This window comes from Zeus faber (assembly GCF_960531495.2).
Source record: "Zeus faber genome assembly, chromosome: 12".
Classification (NCBI taxonomy): Eukaryota; Metazoa; Chordata; class Actinopteri; order Zeiformes; family Zeidae; genus Zeus; species Zeus faber.
This window is the reverse complement of record NC_137196.1, coordinates 19,449,667-19,466,675: the sequence shown is the minus strand read 5'-3', so window position 1 is coordinate 19,466,675 and position 17,009 is coordinate 19,449,667. Positions and strand designations below refer to the sequence as shown.

The 17,009-nt window shown below is 47.4% G+C and overlaps 1 protein-coding gene across 3 annotated transcripts in view; it reads left to right on the top strand.

The window, feature by feature from the left end:
* The window catches only part of LOC307238227 (receptor-type tyrosine-protein phosphatase F), a 199,450-nt gene that overhangs the window by 134,271 nt on the left and 48,170 nt on the right, over nt 1–17,009 (top strand). For 2 of the 3 annotated variants that reach the window (XM_080011134.1, XM_080011135.1), the window contains exons 13-18: nt 4,092–4,118; nt 8,205–8,322; nt 8,922–9,500; nt 10,486–10,583; nt 14,069–14,325; nt 16,317–16,395. In XM_080011134.1, the coding sequence (XP_079867260.1) occupies nt 4,092–4,118; nt 8,205–8,322; nt 8,922–9,500; nt 10,486–10,583; nt 14,069–14,325; nt 16,317–16,395 (1,158 nt within the window). The remainder of the gene's footprint in view (nt 1–4,091; nt 4,119–8,204; nt 8,323–8,921; nt 9,501–10,485; nt 10,584–14,068; nt 14,326–16,316; nt 16,396–17,009) is intronic. The other variant, XM_080011136.1, reaches the window with a different exon arrangement.

Below are 17,009 nucleotides of genomic sequence, written 5' to 3'. Positions count from 1 at the left end.
GATGGCACGTTGTGAGTGTTAAAGTGAGCTTTAGGTAAAAGCTTAGCAGGCAACAGAGGGCCCTAGATGGCCTAGGCAGGGAGAGAAATAGAGCTGTCACAATCATATCACAATCATTACTGTAGTGCAGTAAATTACATAATTGCATGATTGCAGGTATTTGAGCTGACTCATTTTGTAAAATTGTCAGATTCCACAACAACATTTTTCCATCCAAATTTAAAGGACATTTTAAACAAATCTTAGAAGTTTTACAATAAATATAACGTGAATTAGGTAAAGTTCCCTCAGTTGGAATGAGGCAATTTAACTATCTACTCGAATTTGCAATGTCAGTAGATAGGTCTGCATGTATTATTACACTATTATCAGTTTATACTTGGATAGTGCCATAAAATGGAACAAATCAAATACTTAAATTGTTCATCTCAATAATTTGTATGACAGTTGATAGTCAACTAAAATGTCATGATTGTGACACCCCTAGAGAGGAAAGCCATTTATTGTACATACATGTGTGTGTATGTCCACAATACCATATAGGGGGCCCTGTCTACAAGACCCCCCCCCCACACACACACACACACACACACACACACACACACACACACCGCCTGTGCAGACAGTAAGTCTCGCTGTGTCTCATTTGCAACAGTTCCACGCGACACACACAAACCTCTCACCTTATCCTCACCCCGCCAGGAAGAAACCCTAATTTTTCCAGTCTGCTCCAATTTCACCCTCCCCTCTTTCTTTCTTCCCCTTTCTCCTCCACCTCCCTCCGTCTCATAGTTATGTCACCCAGAAGCTAGTTGAGTAATTACCCGAGGCTTGCGTGCAGGTCGGTTACCCTCAATTGAGTCATCTCAACAGATTAGTTTCTGTGAGCCGACCTGCGAGGACCTGCCTGGACGTCGTTAAGGCCCTCGTTGTCTGCGGGTCCGGCCGAACGGCACTCCCCTGCCGCCTTACGCACGCCCTCCCACACCTACACGCAACCTTTTCTTTCTTCCGTCCATGCGTCATGGCAATTGCAAACCACAGCAGTGGCTTACTGGAACAGATAACAATGCGGCTAACATGAGCGAACCTGCCGCTGTTGAGATCCTATGATGTGTACGATGATGTGAACCCTAACCCGTTCATCGTCGTAGGTGTTCCAGTTGGCTTCGAGAGCTCACCCCAGACTCAAATCCCCAAAACACACCCATAATTGTTGATTAAAAAAAAAAAAAGAAAAGGAAGGGAGTTATTTTCCTTCTAGGTGCCCTTGGCACATTGTGTAGCATTATTTGGATTTTGTGTGTGTATATATATATATATATATGTGTGTGTGTGTGTGTGTGTGTGTGTGTGTGAGTGTGTGTGTGTGTGTGTGTGTGTGTGTATGTGTGTATATGTGTGTGTATATATATGTGTGTGTGTGTGTGTATGTGTGTATATGTGTGTGTATATATATATATATATATATATATATATAAAACATTTTTGAAGGTGTGAAATCATTTTCAAATTCACCCTTTACCAATCAGTGGTTCCACTATGCCTGCCAGAAAAACAGGGAACACACCCCAATTTTCCACATGTCGCAACCTTACCTGACTCTGTCACCTCAGGCTTCAATCTCTAATCACGTACTTGAGCCGAGAGATTACATTGGAGATCCTCGTCGAAACCACTTTCACCACTCCCATCTCTCACTCTCTCTCTCTCTCTCTCTCTCTCTCTCTCTCTCTCTCTCTCTTTCTGGCCCTCGCCCCCCCCCCCCCTCTCATCCCTCCTTCATCTGGTCCCTCAGTCAGGGCCAGCTGCAGTGCTGGTAGCAGAGCTAGGAGAGCAGTTGTCTGTGCGTGGGTGGTTTTTAAGCGCCTCTTTTCTTTTCAAGTAGGATCCCACAGTGTCCTCATTTCCGTGCTAAATTTAAACTTGAGGCCATGTCGACGGTCTGACGCCATCGTCCTCTTTCGAGCCGTATCGCTATCAGGGCATAGTAGCCCGGAACCCCATTGGGCAACATCTACGGCGCACCACCTATGCGTCGAGAACCAGGTTTGCGTTGCGCAAAAGCATGTTTTCCATTAAGTGGTTTGATAAGGATCCCAGCCATTCGCCAGTTTCATACATTTGCAGAAGTTTGTTGTTTCGTGTCCGAGTTTGCCTCCATTTTGCACCACCTTTCTAAGTTCATTTTATTTTCCCACCCATGCAATTTGTGTGCGTGTGTTTGTGTGTGTGTGTGTGTGTGTGTGTGTGTGTGTGTGTGTGTGTGTGTGTGTGTGTGTGTGTGTGTGTGTGTGTGTGTGTGTGTGTGTGTGTGTGTGTGTGTGTGTGTGTGTGTGTGTGACCAAGCCAGGCAATGCTTCACTGACTCTATGGCCTTGGCTGCCTTAGATTGGAGTTGAATAGGAATGGACTAAGAGAAGCACCTCCGCCCGTTTCACTCCATCAGTCATGACAGCTCTTTTTCTTCCACATCAGTCGTTCCCCTGTTCTGTATTTTTTATTTAATTTGTTTTCAACCACTGTCAAGATCATGAAATTTATGTTGTCAATTGCGATTAGCAATTTCATTGTTTTTATGTTTGATTTAGCGTCACTATCATAGTGTAAGCTTATGAAGAGCCATTTATCGACATTTTACATTGAAACGGGAAAAACTGGGAAGACGGTTCAATCAGTCAACTCAACTGATTTAGCACACCAAATTTCTCACATTGGCTTAAAATTTCCCTTTTATTTGGATGGAAGCATATGATTTTAGAATCTAACAATTTGACTAAATGATTGCGATCTGCTCAAATAATAGCGATGAGGACATTATGTAATTATTTTGACAGCTCTTCACACAGTGTCAATACATTTGCCACCGGCAAATTATCTATTTTCAACATTATGAGCTGATCACTTCTGGAGTGCTTGGAGTGCAAGAAAATGGAAAAGATTGCGCCCGTGACAAGAAGTAAAAAAAACCTTTAATGTTTGCCCTGCGTCCTGGAACGTACCGAGTTGAGTCAACGGTAAACAAATCAGGCAATTAGGCAAATCGCAAAGCATTATTCACAGAGTTGAGCAGCAGCTGTTCTTAAATGGTGGTCTTTAGCGCTCCGCTACGTCGGGGGAGACGAGGCAGCGTCTCTGCCGCTGGATTCCAGGAGAACAGTTCTCCTAGCTGTCTATCTCCCAATTGTGTAAATCAGAGGGGACACTTGCCGTTGTGATTCGGCATCATCGCTCCGGTTCTCTTTAACAATGGACTAGAGGCTGAGACTGAGGGGATGACCAGACGGAGCGAGAGGAGAAAGGCAAACAGCCCCTGTTGGCACCGGCTAATGTTGTCCTTTAAGTAAAGTTATAGTAATCTCACTTTGTTGACGACCGCCTGAACGGCCAAACAAGGTCTCCGCTCATTACTCCTTCTCGAGTCCCTTTCCTGCGTCCCGCCGTGCCACTCTGATCCCTCTCTTAGTGCTTCCCACCGTCCACCCATCCATGAGCTCCGCTACGGTTTCCGGTCAGTGGCAGCGGGAGGGCTGATGTCATGAGGCCAACGCTCAGCACCGCCAAAGCCCTGCGGCAGGAAACGGGCTTTCAACGCAGAGGAGGACATTTTTGCAAATGCACATTAAAATATGATGGTGGGGGGAAAATGAAAAAAGGCCCTTTCTCTGTTCCTCCAAAGAAGAGGGGGGACGCTGAGGGGACGCTGGGGGGAAAGCCTGAATAGCTTGAAATTGAAAGGGTGGGGATTTTAAAGACGCAAAAAGATGTTTACTTTAGATTTGCAGTAGAATAAATAACAGGGCAGTGCATCGTCTATTTGTACCGGAATTTATGATGAACATTTTCCTTTCTATTACACAACCTGCAGATATGCGCAGGTGCCCCTTCCCTCCTTGGGTTTTCTTTCTTCCACCCTACTTTCCCTCCCTCCTTACCTTCTTTATTCTCTTCTCCATGGCACTGTTGACACCGATGTTCATGTCTCCTAGCGAAAAAAAGACCATGGCTTTTTTTCCTCACAGCCCGCTGTGTTTGTCTGTGACTCATTTCTCTCCCCGCCCTGTGTCCTGTGTCTCCTTCTCTCCCATCAGTGGAATATTGAGGAGTCCACCGAGCATGTGAGTAACTCTGGTGTGTGCTGCTGGGGTTTCGCTGCTGGGCAGGTCCCTCTCCTTCCCGCAGTGCGGAAGCTTTCCGAGTGTTTTTCTTTGCGTGTGCTCGCGATTGTCTGCAAATTATCTATGAATTGTGGTTTTTTTTTTGTGTGAAGTTTGCTATTAAGTGTGTTAACTTGGTTGTTGTGTGTGTGGCTGTGTGGGTGGGTGGGTGGTGTGTGTGTGTGTGTGTGTGTGTGTGTGTGTGTGTGTGTGTGTGTGTGTGTGTGTGTGTGTGTGTGTGTGTGTGTGTGTGTGTGTGTGTGTGCACTGTGCCTAATCTACTCTGTGTGAAAGTTAATAACACCATCATAACCACAGCAAGAGACAAGTGTGCCTTAACAGTGTATGTTCACTCTTGTGTGTGCGCGCGCGTGTGTGTGTGTGTGTGTGTGTGTGTTGTGTTGTGATGTGCACTTGAAAGCAATAGTTACATAAAGCATGAAGGGTTTTTTTCCGCTGATTGTTTTTAGCGTGACTGTTAATTTGTCAACATTCTACCATCAATGAAACTTTCTTTAACGTCAGGCCGTTTTGCAAGCGATCTGAGGCACTTATGCATGCAATGCCATCCCCCAATCACTGAACATACAGTGCAGCCAAAGGCTCCCTGTCAACATCCCAGTATGGTGCTGACATTAATCAGGCTCCCCTAACCTGCTGTCTCCCCCACTGTTCCAGATGACTTGTGCATCTGAAGGGAGTTGTGTGTTTTATCAGCTTCCACACATCTCCCCAGATTGCCACCAGCCTTTCAAGTTCTTTTCATTTACCCGGATGGCATCGGGCTGCGCCATGGCTGTCACACAGCCCTTTGTTATGGCTTATTACCTCCCCTAGATGTCATATTGCGCCGGCTGAAACGCCTCTTACAGAGTCAGAAATTCAATAGAATCCTGTCAGAGTGACACGAAAGGTTTCAGAGTTTATAGGGAAAACAGAAAATAATCTAGAAGAGGTATGAAATAATTATTTTAGCAGTCTTTTGGGGGGGCTTGTTTGAGCCTTGCCAGCCTCTAAAGGCTCACCTTGAGGTACTGACCGCCCTTCACTTTAGGGTGTCAAGCGATGTAGTGACATGTGAAGTCGCATGTTAGCAACAACCGTCCCCCGGTTATAGTATCCCCAATCCTAATGTAGCTTCACCTCCATTCGTAGCTGTGAGTTCTTTACCAAACTTGCCAATTTCTGCCGTGTATAATAGGCCAAACGATTGAAAGCTCCAGTTTACAAACCCAGTGACCCCCTGAAAAATGTCCCTTCTGCGGCATTTCTCTGCATATATTGAGACTGGAAGAGCGCCGTGCTTTCATTCACACCGTGGTTTTATTCCAGCGTGGTGAGGTAAGGTGTCACTTCATTAAGCTAAATGAGATCATTGCATCGTGCTGGGCTGCGGGCCCTATATGGCTGCATCACCACGGCTGGCCCCCCCACAATGTTGCCACTGATTATCACCTGACAGACGCAGAGCCAGACTCTGCCGGCTGTAGACATCTGTTAACCCGGTCCGTGTTGTTTCTTAAGTGGCCATGCTGTGAAGCTAGGCCTTGGAGTGCCATCCAACTAATGAAGTGTGACTGGGTGCGAACACATGTCAAAATGTCAGCAAAACGTGTTCGCGTCGGCCTTCCCGCCCATGAAATCGTCACAGAAAACGAGAAGCGCTTTGGGGCACGCCGCCCCGGTCGAGATTCCAAACACATCCGCTGCTTTGAGAAAAATGAAAGGAAGCGGTAACTGTGCCGATTGTTCCGTGTTAAGCTCCGACGGCGTCCTGAAGGAGTGTTAAATTGTCTCAAATTGACAATTTCAACACAAAAATTGTATCAACTTTTCTTAATCCACACATTTTTTTTCTCGTCAACTGAGTTGAGTTCTTCTGTGTCAGCGTCGACATTTCTGAGGTTATAAGACCCTAAACCTGACGCTGAGGGAAAAAAAAACAAAAGCCTTGTGATGCAAGCCGTTTGTTTTTCCTCGAAGCCTCCTCCGCTTTCTCCGTTGCGTATTTTATACAGTAGCGAGGATCGCTAGTATAGGAGAACATAATCCATTTCTATGACTGGTAGACTTTATAATCTCAGTAATGCCTTTTGATGCTGCTCTAAGCATTTGCTCTGAAGAAAACTTTGAAGCCCGCCCCGGCCCCCCACCTCCCAGAGTTTCAAAAGTAACCCGAGACCCGGCTCGACCTTGCCAGAACGGGGGTGGGAGGAAAGATCTCAACGGATGCCACCGCCGAGACTGTAAAAGCCATTTTGCATGATTAAAGTGATGAGACTTCCTCCATAAAGTTGAAATGGTTTTATGATACATCGATTTAGTATTTCTCTCTCTCCCCCCGTCTCTCTTAAGGGCTTGCATGGGAGCCCGGCGTGTCCCTTGAAAGGGCGGGGCTGTAAAAAGGCGTTGTCAAAAAGGAGCCAGGTTATATGGACGGTTAAATGTGCTTCTGTGGATGAGGAAATTAAACCTTCATTAGTTAGAGAAACAGCATTAGGGACAGAGCCGTAGAATATTCAGAGTATGAGGGCTTGTGCGAGGAGCTACAGCAGGAACGCTTGTGGGCATTGGCTCATTTGTCCTCTCAGTGGCCCCAGTAAGACACAGACAACTCCGGTGTGTGTACACAAGCCCTGGGCATTAATTTGTTCTTGTTTCTCTGTGTGTGTGTGTGTGTGTGTGTGTGTGTGTGTGTGTGTGTGTGTGTGTGTGTGTGTGTGTGTGTGTGTGTGTGTGTGTGTGTGTGTGTGTGTGTGTGTGTGTGTGTGTGTGTGTGTGTGTCATTGTTTGCCTTTAAATGCTCCTGTGAATTTGTGAGTGAATTGTATGTTTCTGTTGCAGATATTACAGCCATATGTGTTTTCGTGTGTGCATTGGGGATTAAGTCTGTGTGTGTGTGTGTGTGTGTGTGTGTGTGTCCATAAGCATATTTGTGAGTGTGGGGATGGGCCTGTTTGTGTGTGCGTATGTGTGTGTACATATAAACAGGTGTGTGTGTGTGTGTGTGTGTGTGTGTGTGTGTGTGTGTGTGTGTGTGTGTGTGTGTGTGTGTGTGTGTGTCAGTAAGCATGTTGGTGTGTGTGTGGGGATGTGCCTGTTTTTGTGTGTATATACATAAAAACAGGTGCGGGTGTGTGTGTGTGCGTGTGTGCGTGTGTGCGTGTGTGCGCGTGTGTGCGTGTGTGCGTGCGTGCGTGCGTGCGTGCGCGTGTCTTGGACTGGCTGCAGTCTGGTTTAAGTGAGTGCCAGTTCTGCTGCCAGTTTCCTGTTGTTCAAAACTGCATCCTGTTTTGATTGCTGTTCTACAAGTGTGTTAATTACTGTTCAGTTGCTGGTCTATTCACTGCCAGCCACCTTGGTGTGTCTTTGTCTTTGTCTTGCGTTATTCTGCATTGAAAAAGCAAATCTGAAATAAAAAAATCTTTGGAAAAACTTTGAAACTTCTCAAAGTAACAGCCAAATTGCCAATTTTTATGTTAACGCGGCTCTGCTTATATGAAATTAATAAAAATAAAGTGTGTGCCCACATAGAATACTTGTGCTTTTCTATGATGGTAATTGTCCAGAGATCCCCTGGGTAAAATCTCATGCTTACCCACACAGTAGACACAAACACTGACACACCGCTGCTGTCCTGGTTCATCTTGTGTGTTGGTTAATGGGTTCAGCGTGTGCCTTGCGTTTGGACATGGGGAGTTTTTTCTTCAAACAAGAAAAAGCTCCCGGTCCAACTTGGAGTGGACGGTGTGTGCCTCCGAGGACTTTCTCCGTTGAAGTGCCTTGAATGTTTAATTGCCCGTTGCAGGTGAAAACGATCAATCAATAATCTGCTGGCGGATGGAGATGGGTGCCTTAACAATGTTTTGGTTTCATCCGGCGGTGTGTGTGGTGTGTGTGTGTGTGTTTGTTCAGTGCTTGTGTGAGGGGCGGTCAGCTGTTTTTTTTTTTTTATTTTGTTTGTTGTTTTTGGGCTTGCCGAAGTGGGTGTGACGCAAGAACAGGGGCTTCTCCGTTAACTGAATAATTGTTTGCGTCGAATCTCAGGAGGCCATTATTGGAGGACTCCATTCTGAGACCACCTACTCCGTCACCGTGGCGGCGTACACCACCAAGGGAGACGGAGCTCGCAGCAAAGCCAAAGTCATCACCACCACCGGAGCAGGTCAGCACAAGGCAACACATACCCACAAGACAATCCGTGCGCTGTATCAAGGCACTTGAACAGGACCCTGGTTGCTTGCTAGAAGAACTGTATTAGCTTGGAAAACATTTAGGGTTTAAGTAGAGCTGTCACGATCATGAAATGTTAGTAGGCTGTTAATTTCAGTCATAGTATGAGCTCAGACCAATGTTATAAAACATGTCTACCTATTGCAAAAGAGCCATTTATAGACATTTGAACATTGGAACATAAGAATATGTATTAGTTTCCTCAACCCAAATGATGGAAACTCACTTCTGTTCTCACTTTTATTCTATTAAGATATTAATTTTACAATCAAATTCCATTCTACTACGATATTTCTAACATTGGTTTAAAATCCCCCTCATATTTGAACGGAAACATGGTTGTGGATTGTAACAACTAAAAAAAAAAATTTAAGATATGCAATCTTAAAAGTTCAAATAATTCTGCTCAGGCAGAATTATTTACTGTAATAATTATGAGAGCTTTACATTCAAGTGTGCTTGCAACAAGACATTTTAACACCCTCATTTGCTAAAGAAATAAACACTATGACCCCACTCCTCCGATCCTAGTGCCAGGCAAGCCCACCATGATGATCAGCACCACCATGGGCAACACAGCCCTGATCCAGTGGCAGCCTCCCAAGGAGATGGTGGGTGAGCTGGTGGGCTACCAGCTGCAGTACAAGCGCACGGAGGAGGAGACCTACATGTCACGTGAGCTGCGCAAAACCGACGACCACTACACCGTCACCGGGCTGCACAAGGGCGCCACCTACGTGTTCCGCCTCAGCGCGCGCAACCGCGCCGGCACGGGCGACGCCTACGTCAAGGAGATCGGCACCCAGGGGGATGTGCCGACGGGCTTCCCCCTCAACCTGCGCGTGACGGGGCTGACCACCTCCAGCACCCAGCTGGCCTGGGAGCCACCGGCGCTGGCCGAGAGGAACGGCAAGATCATCCAGTACATGGTGGTGTACCGCGACATCAACAGCCAGCATAACACCACCAACCGCACTGGCGACGCGCGCATGACCATCCAGGGCCTCAAGCCCGACACCACCTATGACATCCGGGTGCAGGCCTTCACCAGCAAGGGAGCTGGGCCCATCAGCCCCAGCATCCAGAGCAGGACCATGTCCACCTCTCCAGGTGTGTGTGTGTGTGTGTGTGTGTGTGTGTGTGTGTGTGTGTGTGTGTGTGTGTGTGTGTGTGTGTGTGTGTGTGTGTGTGTGTGTGTGTGTGTGTGTGTGTGTGTGTGTGTGTGTGTGTGTGGAGGGCCCACATGTGCCCTTAGTGTATTAAATTAAAGCAAATTTTCAATTATTCATACAGTGTTATGCACACGAATAGGAATCACTCTCACACCATAAAATTGTTCTAATCTATTATTGATCTTGAATTTTTACACTCAGTCACACATGCACACACCTTTTCCAAATCACGCAAACACAAAAGGCCGCATAGTTGTACCTTGCTGCTTGATACCCTTTTTTCTGCCATCTGCCAATGCTGTACTCTTCAACAGTGCTTATTAATTTAGAGAATGCTAATCTTATTACACGCTACAATCGCAATGCCGTGCCAACGCACACCCACCTCCCCAACCCCCACCCAATCTCATACATACACATTTCAACAGCACGCAGCATGTGCCTGTTTACGTACATTATGCATCTTATGAATGTAAGATTCTTTATTTACCCTCACCAGATGTGGTGCAGTGTCTTTTTCCTTTAATTTTAGGACGCAAGTTGCTCCTCCCACCGGTGTGTATACATTTCACAGTAATCAAAGCGAACTTGGCCTGTTGCATATTTCAGTGGCGGGGGAAAGGAGTATAAATAGATGGAACAGGCTTAGGGAGATGAGAGCTATTTTTAAGTGATCAGTAACCAAGCGTGAATAAGATTGCCAATGTTGTCCCCACCCCCCCATGCCTGTTCTGGTCTGGCCATTAGGTAACACTGTTGAATATTTTCAGAGCATTTCCCAGCGGGCGGGTGGGGCGTTACTTGCGGTGCAGTCGTGTGAAATTGAATTGTGTTTCTTAGCGGAGATTACACTTTTCATTGTACAAGATGTCCTGCCTCAGATCTTAATCTGAGGTATTTTTACCACCCCTTCCCCCCTGCAGCTTTTGCCACAAGCTTTGGAGTCAAAGCAGTGATGAAAACATCTGTACTTCTTACCTGGGAAGTGCCAGAGAACTACAAATCCCAAGTGCCTTTCAAGGTAAGAGCAACAGCGACAGTAACTAATCAGTAGCTCCCGGGTGACCTCTATTTAATGGTGGAAAATCAAAGAGTGTGTTTTAAACAGAGCCACTAGGTGGCGGTGATGCGACCTTCCTCCCCTATTCGTCTGTCAGGACGTCAGGAAGGTCGCATTCATTTATCAGACCAAATAATGTGCGCACCAAATGCTCGTAGCCAGTATTATATAAATTTCCACCTCATGTTAACGCACTACAGTCAATTTGAAGTGTAAAAACACTATTTGTAATGCTCAGATTGGCAAGCCTGACACTCAACCGGAGGGTGTCAGATGGAATTGCTGCCTCCCCGTAGGGCCGCATTTCCAAATTTCTATCATGTGTGTGTGTGTGTGTGTGTGTGTGTGTGTGTGTGTGTGTGTGTGTGTGTGTGTGTGTGTGTGTGTGTGTGTGTGTGTGTGTGTGTGTGTGTGTGTGTGTGTGTGTGTGGCTGGCTGTGCACAATACACAGAAATGACACGCTTGAGGTATTTGATGAGACGTTGTATCAGAAGGGATTTGAAGGAACCGAGGAACAATTTTGGATTAAAGTAGAGAAACTATGCCAATATTATATACAATATGTACCTCCCACTGGCATGTCTGTCTCAGACATGCAAATCCACTATTTGTACAGCTAGGCAAAAATACGCCACCTCAGTGTGTACTGGGAGAGCATAGAGGGTGCCCTGGCTCTCTGTATAGTGGCAACCACCGCATCTGAGAGGCCTGAAGCTACGAGCTTCTCCCTCTCAGGCACCGGGCCCGAAGGCGCTATAGGCCTGAGCGCGGGTGCCAAACAAATCGTTCCGCGCCCCTGCATGAGTAGGTCCTGCCAGTCGGGGAGCTACCACGTGCACCAGGTTGTCCTCCCGCACATTTTCCGGCACTGGCTGAATGAGTGCCACAGGGGAAAAAACATATAGCGGCGCCTCCGGCCACAGGTGTCGACGGCCAACGGTGGCTGGTCTCACTCTGGGAAGAACCATAACGTGTGCCTTGTCACCTCCACCACCCGCATCACCTCCACCCCCCGGGGGTGAAGGCCACAGTCTGCCGCCCGGGGGTTTCGTGTTTCGTGTTCGACGTGTTGCCTGACCTTATCAGATCATGTCGAAACATGTCCACCAATTAGATCTTTCCGCTCAGCAGGGGGCAGGCAAACTAGATGACGTTGCCCTCGCTGATACACAGACTCGTCGTGCACATGCGCCAAGCCAGTGCACACTGCAGCGCCGGCTTGGTGCACACCGATTATGAGCGTGGCCGCTTACTCCGTGGGTCCTTGAGGTCCGCGCTTCGAGCCCTGGCGTTCCATTAACGACCGATGTAGCGCACAATCGATCGACACGTGCTCGTGTGGCCGCATGTTCAACCCGTGGATCCACGTGTCCCATTTGTTTGCTCTTCTAGCCTGGGTGCCCCGTGGGCACACAGGTGTGGTGCTCAATGGGTCCTCCGTTTGCCCGCTCATGGCCAATTGATGCCTCGCGGGCGACATGTTCTGATAAAAAATCTCCCCTGGTGCGGCATGACACAATGGGACACCGGGGTGTATGAGTTTCGCACAGTTTATTGTTGAATATGTAATTGGGCTCAAACGGTGCATTGTGGTACTGTGGGGGTTTGTGCGTGACAGGCCGGCATTTATAATGGGAACCTGCTGTACTCCCACGGTGGGGGGTGTGGGGGAATGGGGCATGTGATTGATAGCACAGATATTTGGGCAGCGAGGTGGGCAAATTGTCTTCGTGTTTTTTCATTGTAAGTGTGTGCATTCCAGCCATAGATACAGGGAGAAAGGAACGCTTCGGAGGGACAGGACAATCGTCCTGCTGAGCCTCCTGGCTCTTCTTGTCCTCCTCGAACCTCGTCTTCATGAGGGATGGCCCTCATGACAACAAGCTTCACCAAAGGGCGCCTTGTCTCGCAGGCTCCCATGCTACGCCCGTTTCTTGGGCCGCGCATCCGGTGAGGCGGAGGGAGAGGTCCGTTGCTTTCTCCTGCTCCACCAGGGTTCCCTCATCCAGCGAGGCCGAGCCAGCAAGCTCTGCCAGCAGTTTGGCACAGTAGCGCTGAAGTAGTGCCTGCGTACTGATGGCGCAGGCCGCCTGCCCTGACGCCAAGTAGGCCTTTTCGGCCACCGCCGCCGGCTGTTTGACCACTTGGTCGGGAGCGTGGGCTTCTTCCCCATGCCAAAGCCCTGTCCTAGGGCGAGGAAGCCAGCAACGTGTCCTTCCACCGGGGGTAAGGTCAGGTATCCTAGCTCCTGGGCCTAGTCCACGCGGCGGTATTCCTCAAACCCCCCGGTGTGTGTGCTGTGTAGGGATTCTCCCAGCCCTTCGCCAGCTTTGCGTGAACCTCGCAGAAAAGAGTGACGGCCGGGGCATCCTTGCGGGGGCTCCGGTGCAAAAATTCCCATCCAGCATTGACACAGTCCGGGACTGCTGCAGTGCAAAGGCCCAACTTTCTGGCCACGCGCTGGGAGATCTCCAGGAGCTCGGCCTCCAGCAGCCTCAGGGGGGCCGAGGACAGCATGGGGCTCCTCCTCCTCCTCGCCTGACCCTCTAGGAGCGGCGCCTCGCCATGCTGCCTACCCAGGCATGCAGCGTAGGACTGATGCCGGTCGCCTTTCTCCCCACAGTGTCCGCAGTCCAGGTACGACCTCTTTGACGCCATTGCTCTAACTGTATGTCCTCGCTGGAGGAAAAAAGAGAGAGTATGAAAAAAGTAGATTTAATATATATGTACTGCCTCACCGAACGGTACTCGAGCCGGTGATTCACACCGACTCACACGAGTGGGATCCGAGAGGTGAGGCAGGCGTGGAAATACGATTATCTCGGTATGGATTGTTCTTACACAAAGTAAGATGAGGAGGAAGTGGAACTCGAGCCTCAATATTTACCCGCGGGGGCAAAACGGAAGCGCGGCATCGTCACCCTCTCTGCATTTCCGGCCTAAATGTAGAGCGTTTTCCATTGGATAACGTAATCTAATAATCAGTCACATGAGTATTAGATCGCAGTCCCTGCAATAGGAACAATTACAACAATTGCATTTTTTTCAATTTCTGAATTGATTTGAAAGTTTTAATACAGATTTTTTTTTTCCGCTTAAGTACGTCCATATTCACACATAAATTGAAAGGTTTAATTTTTCTATATTATGTTTTTGTAACGTATATCAGATGATGTGCTGGAAAGTTTGTGTGGCATAATTCTGATTATGTAGAAAACAGCAATATATCGAGATAGAATCTTATCTCATATCATATCAAATCATATCATATTGAATGTACTATTCAATTCAATATCATATTGAATTGAATGGTACATTTTTGTATGAAAATGTGATGGCATTCTCCTGCCCAAAAATCCCACCCACCATTTGTCCTCCACGTACGATTGAGTGCATATGTTAGCATAACTGTAGTTTGAAATGCTCCGCCCTGTCTACCCCTCAGATCCTGTACAACCAGCAGAGCGTCGAGGTGCAGGGCAACCTGATGAGGAAGCTGATCACGCAGCTGCAGCCGGACACCGACTACTCCTTCGTGCTGATGAGCCGAGGGAACAGCGCCGGCGGTCTGCAGCAGCAGGTGTCCATCCGCACGGCGCCCGACCTGCTCAAGACCAAGCCTGTGCTATACAGCCAGCAGCAGGCCCACGGGGGCAAGCTGACCATCGACCTGCCCCGCGTGCAGACCAGCAACCAAGTCCGGTCAGTGTGGTCACCACCATGCACTGGAGCTGTTGACTGGGTTCTTTTTACTCTGAAGTTTGTGAACGGCTCCACGCTCCGTTCAGCCAGTCCTGAGTGGATAATAGTATAAGGCTATAGTAGTCTAATAATAGGCATCCATCCTTTGAAGAAGCGCCATTTTTCTGCATTGAATATTAAAATCCAAACATTGGGGTAGACAGTTAATTTTCCTCAACCCTTTCGGTGAAACACAGCAAATTAGCGTTTTGTTCTCTCTCTCTGTTCTCTCGTCTCTCACATCGGCTTAAAATCCCCTTAAGTTTGTATGGAAGCTTTATATTAAACTCTGACAAATGCTCTTCCCTTTATCATAAAAGAGATACAGTGGATGTTATTGCTTTGAGGCTATACAATGGCATGACAGAAAACATGACAGAAAAGTAGTCCGATTTAATTTGTAGTAATTAATGTTTCAAGTTTGAACCCTCTACAATAAACTCAATCTAGATAAAGATAGTGAAAATCACACAACATCCAAGACACAGCATGACTTTCGTGGCTTACATCCAGAAGCATTTTTGAGTTACAACTTTGCCTGCCAATTGAATAATATAATGCAAAACCCTTTAACAATTTATAGCCAGTACCTCACAGCACAGTGTGTACAAAAATGCTACTGACAGCTCAACACAATTTGTTATTTTTTTTGGCTGGTGTCCTTCATGAAGATTGCCTTTCCCTGCGTGTCCTAGTTGCTGTGAAAATAATAATTATTGTATAATATATTCCTGAAATCTTAGTCTACGATATCTAATGAAAATCAATGAATGTTGGCCTCAGCAGGAGCCTTAGGAGCCTCAGGAGCCAAGCCTTATCAGTGTTTTCTGTCATGCTCGGTCAGGACGTAACCTTGGATAAAGTTTACAGTTAAGCTTAACTTTTATTATCCAAATACAGTACATCCCAGAGAAACTGCACAGCTCCTCTATAATATAAACAGCGGCCATGACACAAACCCTAACCCCGCACCCTAACCTCATATCGTACTGATGCCCTCCGTCTCACCCCATTTTCTAAGATAGCCGCTGATGGTAATAGCATCTCTTAGCATCAGGTCCAATTTCATCTTTTTTGGGGGGAGGTTATGGGGGTGGTCTAATAGTTAAGAACAGAATTGTGCCAGACCCTGAAAAGTAAAGTCTGTCTGAGTTTGACACATCCAATAGACACACACGCACATGGCCCTATCACTTTTGGATGGTAGCAGAGGTCTGAGAAGGGCGACGGCGTGCAGCGTTGATTGGTAAAAAGATTACTGGGCTGTCAGGGCCGGCCAAGTTCCAGCCTGGATTGACATGTGAAGAGCATAGTTGATTGGAGATGGGGTGTCGGTGGTTAGTAGGGGTGGGTAGGGGGGGGTCTTGTTACACAAGCTTTCTCCCTCTGCAAGACTCGACTGGCTGAATATAAAACTAGGGGCCAGTGGAGGGGAGACGAGAGCAGAGAAGCAGCCACTTTCATTGTCTGGACGAGCCAATTTTTACATGATTTTAGTCTGCACCGGAGGAAAAACAAAATTAATAGAAAGGGACAGAATAATGTTAGGGTTAGAGGGCTTACAAACACACACACACACACACACACACACACACACATACCCACACCCACACACACACTCACGCGTGCACAACATGCGTGCATAGCAGTCACACGGTGGGGTCCCATTAACCTCAGATAGTCCTATAGAGATCTGTGTTTGATGAAGGCTCCTCTCGGAGGCATGTAATGTCTGCTCCAGTCCATGCGGCAGCTGTTCTTAGTGATTAGACATTAATTGCACAACCCGGTGCCAATTTGCCAGTGTTTGACCTTCCTCAGAACGTTTAAATTGCTAAGTGTAACTATTTGGGCACAATAAAAGTGTGTCTCACCGAACAATTCGACTGTATGTGTGGAAGTGTCCCGACGGCTAAACATGGACGTGCTAACTGCTTCCCTTGCCTTGGCAGGTGGTACTACATCGTGGTGGTGCCGGTGTCCCCGTCGACGCGGCGATGGGAGAACCCCGATGAAATGGACCTGGACGGGGTGAGTCGCAAGCTGGCGGTCAACAGGCTAAGTGTTCAGGTCAAAGGTCAAAGCCAGCGCTTCCTTTTACAATTAGGTTGGAAGTCGCCATTTGCTGTTAATTAGTTCTGCCCCCCTGGGTCTCGGGAGGAAGGGAGGTAGATTAGTTTTAGTAAAAAAAAATAAAAAATAAAATGGCTCCCTCTGCCAGACTGGGGAAGGGCTTGACTTGAAGCCAGGTCCTGACAGTACCCATCTGCTGGACCCCGTAGCTTTGAGTTAACAGAAAATGATCCCACTCTACCTCTTACTGTGCCTTATCCATGGAACATGACTGCTTAGGCGGCACCCAGACACCCCCTCACTTTCCCTCCGTCATTTCGTTCTTGAGTTTTCGAGCAATAAACAAAGACTTGAGTCCTATTGTTTTGCATAATGGCCAACATCTCTGTTGGGAAATCTAAGCTAAGTGTTGTGCTTAAATATCTGAATTATATTTTTGAGTAAACTTGTAATTCTCTTTGGCTTGGGAAATAATCCCGTCCCGCCTTTGTTTGGCGCTCCCTGTAGAAATAACGGCACGACGTAGAGAGAACGAGGGAGGATAGAAAGAGACACAGAACTCCCAGAGTCAT